We start from the raw sequence: 11,977 nt of genomic DNA, 5'->3' as shown, positions 1-11,977 counted from the left end.
CCCATGAGGTTTCCCCACAATTTTCACGTTAGACCCTTGGGATTCCCCAGTCTTCTCACTTTTCTGCAAGAAGCCCTGTCTGGTCTGTAAGGGACCCTATGCTAATCTATGAGGGAATGCGATAAGTTTCCAAGTTTGTAAGCCCCCCATTGTACAGATTTGTAATATTTATTTTATAGCTCACTCACACTTGAGTTTACTTTTTGTAAGTCAACGTTACAAAAATAACAATAACAACGACCACTTACGCTTACAATGTGGCAATCATTTTTTTAGGACGTTCAGATATATTAATGCATTTGCTCCTATAACCACCCTTATAACATTTTTATTTCTCTTTTACAAATGAAGAAACTAAGATGCAGAGAGGTTAAGTTCAGGGTCAAGGTCATTGACCTCAAGTCTGTGTTCTTAATCATGACATTTATAGCTGACTCTAAATTTCTTTTTTAAAAGCCTGACTCAACTCCAAATGGTTTCTCCAAAAATTTTGTCTCCTCCATCCCACGTCTTAGTGCTTTAATTAGCAATATCCTTGTGGGAATATTCCCCAAGAAGTTAGATCTCTGGGTGTGTGTTGATAAGAAGAGATTTTTCACGTAGGTCGAATTTTTGGAATCTTTATTTATATGGTGACATTTGTTAATACAAAGGAAGTTGTGTTTATGTTAAACTCTTGTGATTCCAGGACAGAATCCCATCTGCGAATTGGGACTTTGTAGATGACTCAAGGCTCACATCCTAGGCAGGGACCTAGGAAAACACGTAATTCCTTCTGAGAAAATGAGGCAGAGTGTGAGATGTTTGCTAGTGTTCTTCAAGAAGCTTCATGCATCGTCACCTGAGGTGCCCAGATGCTAGACAATCCTCTACTAAAGGTTGAAGTCAAGGGCGCCTGGGTGGCTCAGTGGGTTGGGCAGCCGACTTTGGCTCAGGTCATGATCTCGCGGTCCGTGAGTTCAAGCCCCGAGTCGGGCTCTGTGCTGACAGCTGGGAGCCTGGAGCCTGTTTCAGATTCTGTGTCTCCCTCTCTCTGACCCTCCCCCGTTCATGCTCTGTCTCTCTCTGTCTCAAAAATAAATAAACGTTAAAAAAAAAAAAGTTGAAGTCAAGAAACAGGGCGTCTAGGGGGTGCCTGGGTGGCTCAGTTGGTTAGGCAACCGACTTTGGCTCAGGTCATGATCTCACGGTCTTTGAGTTCCAGCTCCACGTGGGCTCTGTGCTGACAGCTTGGAGCCTGGAGCCTGTTTCAGATTCTGTGTCTCCCTCTCTCTCGGCCCCTCCCCCACTCAAGCTCTGTCTCTGTCTCTTTCAAAAATAAATAAACATTAAAAAAAATTTTTTTTAAGAAAAAAAGAAAAGAAACAGGGTGTCTGGGTAGCTTGTATTTTTGCTGATTTTCTATTTGATAAATTGAAACTTTTGCAATTTTGTAAGACATATGGGCTGAGAATTAAGTTCTTTTCAATAGTGTGGGAAATACTGCATACACCATAATGTCCTAATTTTCCCACAGGCTGCACATGGCCAAGTATAAATGAGGTTGGATGCTCAGCCTGAGAAAGATGATCCATTCCCTGAGCTCCCTTTGAGCTGGGATCTTAACAGGCCATTCCTAGGTTTCTTTGGCCACGAGACCCTGAGCCAAAGGGGCTTCCTGTTGTTGAACATGGCTTTATTCCCCAAAGTTGCTTTGGTGAATGTCCAGCTCCTTAGCTCCCATGGGGCACTGGAGAGAAATTCAGAATGAAAGTTGCTTTTAGTTTTGGTGGTTTCATTATTTCAAGATCGATTACTTTAATAATGAAATTTGCATTAGTACTTTAATGGACTTTATACTTTTTATCATGACCTGGCTGTATTCGAGAAAATTTAGAATTACAATATTATTCTTGGGTCAGCAACAGACCTATGTACAGCCACGCAAAAGCAGGGAAAGAAATTAAGCCATATATATGTAAAGGCATAAATATAATTTTTATAATCAGGAAATAATATTAAAACAACAACAACACATATAATTACTTACGGTAAGATGGGATCACGTTTATGTACAGGATTCCCTGTAGCCAACTCCCGAATGCACACATCTCTTACTTTACCTTATTACTCTGCTAACCATAGTCCAAAGTCGTGCTGTTCTTTATTTGCACAAGGTTTTGGACAAGTGGGCTGTAACCACTGGCCATGTTTGTCTACAATCTTTACCGTCCTTCTTTCCCTGGAAACAGATACATATGCAAATTTGCTTAGCAACTCAAGCCAGTTGATGAAGGTAAAGGTATACGTTTGCCGCTACACGCTATCCTGTCTGCTATTTCGTTATGTACATGGACCAGTTTAGGTTGGTTCTTGTCTTTATTTGTCGTTTGATTTTTAATTTTCAAAAATTGTGTGGTGAGCACCCTTATTTACACATCCTTCGTTTGCTCAATTATTTCCTTCAATATGCTTTTTAAAGTGGGATTAATGTGTCAAAACTTGTGTAAATTTTTAAAGCTATTGACACTTATGACCAGAATGATTGAAATAATTTAAATTTCTATCAAAACAATTCTGCTAGTATTAATATTTTTAATTACATTTAAATTATGGAACCTTTCAAAAATAAACATTAAAAAAATTAAAAAAAGGGGGGCATCTGGGTGGCTCAGTCATTAAGTTTCAGACTTCGGCTCAGGTCATCTCACGGTTTGTGGGTTCAAGCCCCTGTGTCACGCTCTGTGCTGACAGCTCAGAGCCTGGAGCCTACTTTGGATTCTGTCTCCCTGTCTCTCTGCCCTTCCCCCACTCGCACTCTGTATCTCTCTCAAAAATAAATAAACATTAAAAAATTAATTATGGAGTCTTTAATGAGGAGTTATGAATAAAGAGACCATATAATTTATGATCTAAACTTTTTGGCCTCTGTCAAACCTTTGGGAATGAAAGGAGAAGCTATTATAGCCGCACCAAGATAATGCACATAAACCAGGACTTATCTGGAAAAAACTCGCATATAATCTTCTACTAACGAATCATGATAATAACACAAATACCCATGCACCCACTCACAGTTAAAGAGCTAGAATATGACCTCTGTATCCTGCTGCGTGTTCTTTCCTTATCTACCCACTCTTCTGAATTTTGTGTTTATCATTCTAATGATTTTAAAAATATTATTTAATGAAGAAAATGTATGTATTCCCTAAACTCTCTATTGTTTAGTTTTGCTTGTTTCTGTGCTTTGTAAAAACGGTATCATTCTAATTGTCACCTTTTGCAATTTGATTTTTCACACTATATTATATTTCTAAGATTTATCTAAGTTGTCCGTGTGGCAGTAGTTTATTCATTTTTAGAGCTATATAATAGTAAATATTAGCCCATTTTTTGTTGAGGGGTTTCATGGTTCTTTCGAGGCCTTTTTTGCTATTATAAACTACACTCTATAAATGTTTTGTTCTGTATGTCTCTGAATGTACAGATCTTAGAGTGTCCCTGTTTATATCTCCAGCAGTAGAATTGTTGAATCCTATGATAAACAAATCTTCAACTTTCCCAGAGAATAGAAAATTGTTGACAAAGATTTTATATCCTATTTTTTCCCACAACCTCAATTTAACTTTAGCATTATCGAAGATTGTTTCCCCTGTCCTTACCAAGGTATAAGTGACAAATAAAGATTTTATGTCAATGTTTTGATATACATTGTGAAATCATTGCCACAATGAAGCTAACTGACACACTCATCCCCTCACATAGTTACCGTGTTCTTTTCTTGTGATGAGAACTCTTAAAATGTGTCCTCTTAGCAAATTTTAAGCACGTAATCAGTATTGTTAACTACATTCACATTTCTGATCTTCAGAATTTATTCATCTTGCATAACTGAAATTTTGTACCCCTTGAACATCATCTCCCCAAGCCCTGGGCTACCATCAGTCTACTCTCTGCTTCTATGAGTTTGGCTATTTTAGATTTTTTTCTTTTTCTTTTTTTCTCTCTTTCTTTCTCTTTCTTTCTTTCTTTCCTTCTCTCTTCAGAGAGAGAGAAACTTTACTTTCTGGTTTATTCATTTCTGCTTTCATATTTATTATTGCCTTTCTCCTGCCTTTTCTTAGGTTTATTCTTTCCAAACTTCTCCACTTGCTTGCTTAGCTCATCCCTTTCTCAACCCTCTTTTCTAAGTATTTATATCCTTTCCTTCTAGTTATTATTTTACTTGCAATCTACAAAATCAGATATGAAACATTTTCAGTATTGTTAGGTTCTAGCTATTTTTAACTTTCACTGTAATTTTTTATTTGACTTCTGAGTTACCTAGAAATGTGTTTTTAAGTTTCCAAACATAAGGGCACTGCATGTATTTTTTTGTTACTGTCATCTGATTCGATTGCACTGTGTCAAAAAATGTGATCTGTATGTCAGCCATTCTTTGAATTTTTTGAGAGTTACTTCATGGCCCAGATGTAGTTGTTGTTGTTGTTGTTTTCTTTTCTTTTTCTTTTTTGTAAATATTGCACACATGCTTGGGAACTTGAGAAGAATAGCTCTTTTCTAATTGCTGGGCGAAGAGTTCTTTTTAAGTTCGATACATCAATATGTTTCCAATCTTCCCTGTCTTTAATTTTTAAAAATCTCCTGTAATGATGGTGGATCTGATGGTTTTTCCCATCTTGCACTCCAAGCATTTGGGGTACAAATTGTGTGCTCTGTGGCAGGGGGGAGGATAAGAGCTCCCAACGTCTGATGGTGACCACATTGGAGGAAGGGCAGCACCCTGAGGAATATCTGAGCTGAGCTCTCCTTCTCTTTGGATTGGCAGAGTAGGTTACCTCCTGACCAAGGCAAGGTCCACAACCCTCTCACTCACAGGCTGGGCTGGCTCAGCCCGGGTGTGAGCTAAGCAAATAAACTGATCCTTTATTCAGCAAGCATCACTGAGACCTTGTGCTGTGTCCATCACCGGACTAGGTGCTCTGGCCCCTGCCTTCACAGGCTCCTGGTCCAAGGGGGTTATCCCAACCGCCGTGACAGGAGCAGACTCAGGTTCAGAATGAGGCATTTGTTACAAGAGCATGGGGTGGGGTACCCACTCTGGCGGGGTGGGGGGCATCACACCCCACTGAGATCCCCTTCATAACCAGGTGCACTGGCTAGGTGTCAGGTCTTTTTTACGGATCCTAGCTTACGGGACAGTTGAGTGTCTGTATTTCCTTCTTCTCCATGCAAGTAGGTAGCAGACACGGACTTTTCCGGTCTCAGGAGATTGTGGCAGTGTAAAAAGCAGAAGTTGCCACAGGAACTTCCTGTCTTGGGTTTATACATGAGAGGTTGAGCCCTGGAAGCGCTCTCAAGAAGTATTTTAGAGGTGAAGTTACATACCAACATCTGGTTTGACCTACCCACATGTAAAAAACATTTTAAAATTAGTACCAACATTTACAAATATGATTTCACAAAACATGGACCTCTTTGTGCACCGGGAAACCAAGGCCCGCTTGCAGCTCCCCTGATGCATCTCCTGCAGTCCCCCAGCCCCTGCCTATGACTTACCATGTCTACGCTGGCATGGCCTTACAGTTTGCTTAGGAAGCGAAATATTTCTTCCACCAACATCTCCATTAAGCAGGATGAAAGTTTTAAAAGTTCACACGTCTCATGGAGCACCTGGGTGGCTCAGTCAGTTCAGCATGGGACCCCTGATCTCAGCTCAGGTCTTTTTTCTTTTTTTTTTTAATTACTGTTTTTTATTTATTTTTGAGACAGAGACAGAGTGTGAGGGGGGGGAAAGGCAGAGAGAGAGGGAGACACAGAATCCGAAGCAGGCTCCAGGCTCCAAGCTGACAGCAGCAAGCCCGAGGCGGGGCTCGAACCCATGAACCATGAGATCATGACCTGAGCCGAAGTCGATGCTTAACCGACTGAGCCACCCAGGCGCCCCTCAGCTCAGGTCTTGATCTCAGGGTTGTGAGTTCCAGCCCCACGGTGGGCTCCTTGCTGGGCATAAAGCCTACTTAAAAAAAAATAATAATAAAAAAAGTGCACACGTGTCAGGAGAAGCCGAGGGAGTATGTTTCCTGGCGTAGGTGAAGACTGACCCAAAGTGTTTGGTATGAAATAAAGTGTGCCTGGATAGAGGGACAGAACCTTAAGGCACCAAAGCGAAGAAAACTGCTTTTTCTGGCGAACGGCCCGCCCTGCTCGTGTCCATCGTTTACGTGAGACTCAGAAGGACAAAAGTGCTCCGTGAGTTCGCTGTTTTAGGGATTTGGCAGAGGAAGCTTGAGAATGACAAAGAGGTTAACTGCTGTCTGCCCCTTTGGAAGGGGCTCAACAGTTGTCATTAAGGGGCTTTGCATTTTGGAAAGTGAGATTTCTCGCACATTCGAGCTGGAGGCTTGCACAGTCAAGCGGATGCCAAGGAGAAGTATGGAAACACACGGCCCCAAGTCTGCGGTCGAGCCTGTGTTGACAACCAAGGGTGTTCCAGCGTTGGGTGCTTACCGTGGGCTCTGTGAACGTGGATGGGGAAAACATCACATCTCAGGCCTCTACCCTCTCATGGAAACTTAACGGTCCTTTCCAACGTGAGGATAGCCAATAAACCACAGTGATATCACTGCATGGGTGCCTTCACTGCTGGTAGGAACTGCAGATATTTTCATCCATATTTTTTTTTAATTTTTTGATGTTTATTTATTTTTGAGACAGAGGGAGACAGAGTGCGAGTGGGGGAGGGGCAGAGAGAGAGGGAGACACAGAATCGGAAACAGGCTCCAGGCTCTGAGCTGTCAGCACAGAGCCCGACGCGGGGCTCGAACCCACGAACCGTGAGATCATGACCTGGGCCGAAGGTGGTCGCTTAACCAACTGAGCCACCCAGGCGCCCCTATTTTCATCCACATTTTAGCTGGTGCAGATATCCTCTAAATATCCTTTACCTTTGTCATGATGTCAGGATGGTGGTAGTTACTGCACCTGAGCTAGACCTTGCTGTTGACTGTGCAGATAAGGAAGCACCTACATTTCCATATCATAAGTCTTTTTTATAAGTATTTGGATATTGGATAAATATTTGGATTCAGCATAACTGGTTTCTTTTATGATCCTAGCTACTTTATTTTGGACATCAAAAATGTTATTCTGAGAAGAGAGTCATAGGCCTCCCCAGACTCAGAGGTGTCCTCCCTGACCCAAAGCCGCGGGGGTTTCTGCAGGACCCGGACATCCATGTTGACCAACTTTGCCCACACCCCCCTCCCAGACTTATCAGCCTGGGTCTGTGGGCAAGAATCTGCACCCAGGTGCCCTTCTGTTCCTGTGCTGTGTGTGTGTGGTGGGGGGCAGATCACAGGAGAGAGTGTTGGGTGATAACTAGTACCCCAGCGTGCCTCAGTGAGCCCTCACCGTGGGCTTGCTCCCTTCCACCGACTGACAGGGCAAAGGCAACACGCACTTCCCTCAGCCCTGCCCTTCGACAGAGCTGAGAGGAACTGAGCAGCCTCCCCACTGCGCCGTGGCGGCAGCTTCCGCCTTGTCTGTCACGCGGAATGTGGCTTCTGTCCCTCACAGCCCTGGGTCAGACAGCCACAGTGCTTGCTCGGAGGGGAGCCAGGAGCAGAAAGCCAGCATGGGCTCCGGGGCCAGCATGCTGAGAGTCCTCCTCCTTCTCCTAGGTGAGTGAGGAATGCAGAGACAGGGTGGACGTGACTCGTCCATGGCAGGGGTGCCTCAATGAGTGGGAAACTGGGGGAGCATTAGCTCACTGGGGCTCAGTCCCTGAAGCACAGATGAGTCCCTTTGAATAGACAGCTTTTCTCAGTTTGAGACACAAGGCAGTGAAAATGATTTTTGTTTGTTTCCTTCCAGCTGCAACTTACAAAAAGGCTTCTTCTGGGCCGGAGGGGAACAGGAAAGGGTCATGTGGTAGAAAGAGCTTTGGGCTTGGGACTTAGACCAACCTGGCTTTAAATCATGGCTCCATTGGTACCAAACGGCAGCAAGCTTCTTAGACTCTCTCTCAGTTTCTGAACCAGTAAAATGGGGGATAATAATGCCTAGCTTCCAGAATTGTATCAAAATTAAGCTCCATTTAATTAAGTCAAACCGAAATAATTACATAAAATGAGAAAAATGTGGGGATGTAGGTGCTTCTTTATAGTCAGTGGTGAATCAGTCTTATTGGGGAGCAGAGTAGGCTCTTAGTCACCCAGAACTATCCTGGTTTTTTTTAAAGTCATCTTTAGTTCTGTGCATCAAAAGCAGGAAGAAGGGAGAAAGGCAGAGACTAATGGAAAAGTAGGGCCAGATACAAAGGGAGAGATAGAAGACCAGAGAAGCAGACAGGGAGGAAAAAAACAAGAGAGATAGGGACCGAGGCATAGAATGATGATTAGACATGAGATATGTGTAGACAGAGACAGGGTTGAAAGAGCCATGTGACCTTGCAAAATTCCCTTTGACGTTAACTGTTATCTCTTAAAAAGGCAACAAAATAGTCCCTCGTCTCCACAAAGATGCTGTTTCTCAGAACTTGCACTGGGTCAAAACTCAAAGGCAAGCAGCCTGTCTTTGGATCTAATCTTCTGTCAGGGAAGCAACAGCCTGTATCCTGGACATGGGCAGTGTTATTCCCACGTCCCTGAAGCCTGCACCCAGCCTGGGAGCGAACAAAGATTTTGGCTTTCTGGGAGCTAGCCTGTCAGTCAGAGAGCCTCAGCATCTATCAGTTTACACATGGAAATGGGCACATGTAACGAGTGGCAGTGGCAGTGAGGGGGTGGCTAGAATCAATAATCAAGAACTCAGAGTGTGTAGGGCAGAAAATGCAAAGTGTGCTCCGTAAAGCGGCAGAAGGTAGCAGATATTCTAACCCGTGTCTGCTTTTGACCTTACCTAGATATACAAACCAGTGGGTCCTGGGGGAAGGGGGAGGAAGTTAAATTTAAGAAATCCAATGAAAAAAATGTGCGTATTGTACAAACAGGCAGCTTGCTGAAGAAATCCAAACAAACAATAGACCTTGAAAATGCTGAAGTTCGCAAATAGTAAAACAAATAGCCACATTTAACATTTTGAGTGCGCTCGATAGGCTGCATACTCCCCTAAACACTCGAGTTAGCTCATTCCATCCCTACGATAGATTTATGAAAGAGGTCCCACCATGATCTGCACTTTATGGATGGGGTTTTAATTCGTTGGCCTAGACATCACAGCCAGTTAGTGTTTTCACATATTATTAGTAGAGAAAGTAGCGTTTTGGAGTGTGTATCTAGCTCTACACCTGCTGAATGTTAATCCTTTTCTGCTATTTACCGGTCCCGGGATGTGAACGGGCTGTTGATCCTTTCTGCTCAGTTTTCTCATCTGTAAGTTGGGGATAATGATTGTACCAATCTCATAGGGCTATTGAGGGAACTCAAGTCTGTTACCACATTTAAAGCATGTACCTGGTATCTGCCATGGGGTGAGCACTCACTGTTGGATATTTGGAACACTACTTGAACCAATTTTCTCAGAAGGCAATTTGACACTACGTAGCAAAGTGTAAGCTGTTCACAATCTTTTATCTGGAAATTCCACCTTCAGGTACTTATCCTGTTGAAATAATAGGATAAAACCTCCCCAAAATATTTAATGGGGTGCTTCAGCACTGCTGACATCAGTGGAAACCAGAAACAAGTGATTTTCAGTTGGAATCTGGCTAAATCAATTATACTTGAATGTTTCTAATGATATCCAATATGTTTACATAAAAGACATAATTTCCTCGGAACTGACATGGACAGAGGAGAAGTGACAAAGTGACAGTTACAGAGTTATCGTTAGGTAGTAATATTTTGCAATATGTTTGCCTCCCTCTCCAAAAATTGGCTGGAAGTAAATACAGCAAATTGTTAATTGTTTCCTTTTACTCTTTCTAGGAAATAGGATAAGGAGGCATCTTTTAGTTTCTTTGGATTGAAATTTTTCATAATGATCTTATATATATTCTTAATACCAAATAAATTTCTGTGCAACAAAAAATAGCATGATAGCCTGTTGAAAGTTGTAAGAAATAGTGGAGACTTTATGAGAAGCTGGTGAAAGAGATCTTGAGGATTACTGAGTGACACCCTGTAACCTTGAGGGCAGGTGACCAGGCTGGCCACCCCAGGATGTGTGGGAGAGCTGTGTGTGAGGACTTCTGGACATAGTAGGCATCTCTGCCTATAGACTCCAAGGCTTGCATGACTCCAAGGTCAAGGCTTGCATGATCCACTATTCCCGCCTGCCCCTGCCCAGAGTAGCTGCAGAGTTTTGGGAAAACCAATTTTCAAGTATTCTAAAACTATTTTTAAAACTGAGATCCATGTAATGAACATATGGACTCAACACCTTGAACTACACATTAAAAACCTCAGCTGGTTGTTTTAGATACATGGATTTGAAGGGACATAGGTAAATCGACGCATCCATCAGAGAAACGGAATGTCACAAATGGAGTTAATGCCCTTTAGGCTCCCCTCCTCTGTCTGGTTTTCCTCTCTCCTCCAGAGGAAACAGCACCTCTGTACTTCCTTCCTGTGCTGCTTTCTAGGTGTTCAACTTGTGACCTGAATGTCACCACAGCATACTCAACCTGCTGCATTAGCTCCCCATTCTGATCACATACATCTGTTTCAACTGCCCACTGGATTCCGATGCAACACTGTAGCATAATTTAGTCATACATTCTGGTACTGACAGATTTGGGTTGTTTGTAACTTTTTGCCTCGTAGCCGATGCTGCAATGGGCCTTTCCATCATCTAGAACCCTCATTCTTCTGGGACACAGTCTGGAAGAGGTGTCATTGTCATGGGGATGCGAGATTCTCCCTCTATTGGATATTGCCAGATTGCTCTCCGTTAGTGAGATCTGGACATCTCTGTCCCTCTACAGATTTAGTAAGATTCAGTATTGTCAGACTTTTCATTTTTTTTGCCTATCGGAGTTGTAAAATATTATCTCCAAGTTTTTAGGTTACATGTTCCTGATTACTAGTGAGAATATGTAATGTATGTTTACCAGAGAGCCAGGATTCTTTGTTATGTAAATTTCTTGTTATTTTTCTTTCGTTATTGGTCTTTTACACATTTTTCACAAATATGCTGTCTCAGTATATTGCTTATCTTTTATTTTGGTGGCGCACTTTGCTCTGCGGAAGTCTCTAAATGTGATACAATCACATTTATCATTCTTTGACTTTTGGTGTGTTTGGTTTTTCTGTCTTGTCTAAGAATTTGGCCTTTTTTTTTTTTTTTTTTTACTTTGAAGCAGTTGCATTTTTCACAATTGGACTTTTAATTTGTTTGGAATTTATTTTGTGTGTGGCCTAAACAAAGGATCCAGTTTTACTTTTTGGGGGGTATAAAACATCCATTGTCTCAATATCATTTATTTAACAATCTTTTCTTTCTCTCCTGCTTCGCCATGCTTCTATTTTACACCCATTTAATGAGTGTTTGAACTGTTAATGGGATTCCTATTCTGTGCCACGTTTTGCATATGTCTGTGTTGAGTCATGTCACACTGTTTTATTTACTGTAGCTTAGAATCTTGGTAACTTGTAGGTAAGATCCCTTCTCCTCCTTCTCCTTCATCTGTTTCCCCTCCTTCTCCCCGCCCCCCCCCCCCCCCCCCCCCCCCCCCCCCGCCTCCTCCTTTTTCTCCCTTTCCCTCTCCCTGGCCCTTTCCCCCTCCTTCTTTGGCATTAAACTCAGCTCTTACTATGTCTTCTCCCTTGCATGTAGAATGCTTTTCTGGAAAGCATCATAACGACCCACTTCCTGAAAGCTGATTCTGAGCATGGTGCCTCGCCCAGCACGTCTATGTAGGTTTCATTTGTTTCTCACAAATAGCCCACAAAGCAGATGCTCTTATCAGCATGCCTATTTCACAGATGAGGGAACTGAGGCGCAGAGTGATAAAGTAGCTTACCAGAGGTCACCACAGCAGGTGAGTGGGACTGCT

The 11,977-nt window shown here is 42.5% G+C and overlaps 1 protein-coding gene across 3 annotated transcripts in view; it reads left to right on the top strand.

The window, feature by feature from the left end:
* Positions 1-7,469: 7,469 nt before the first annotated feature.
* Positions 7,470-11,977, top strand: part of TMEM273 (transmembrane protein 273) — a 35,077-nt gene continuing 30,569 nt past the window's right edge. For 2 of the 3 annotated variants that reach the window (XM_053207185.1, XM_053207186.1), the window contains exon 1: positions 7,470-7,661. In XM_053207185.1, coding sequence (XP_053063160.1) covers positions 7,616-7,661 — 46 coding nt within the window. In that variant the 5' untranslated portion in view covers positions 7,470-7,615. The remainder of the gene's footprint in view (positions 7,662-11,977) is intronic. The other variant, XM_015088034.3, reaches the window with a different exon arrangement.

Source organism: Acinonyx jubatus, chromosome D2 (genome assembly GCF_027475565.1).
Source record: "Acinonyx jubatus isolate Ajub_Pintada_27869175 chromosome D2, VMU_Ajub_asm_v1.0, whole genome shotgun sequence".
NCBI classification, from domain to species: Eukaryota; Metazoa; Chordata; class Mammalia; order Carnivora; family Felidae; genus Acinonyx; species Acinonyx jubatus.
The sequence above is the reverse complement of the archived record's forward strand: the minus strand, read 5'-3'. Positions and strand labels throughout refer to the sequence as shown.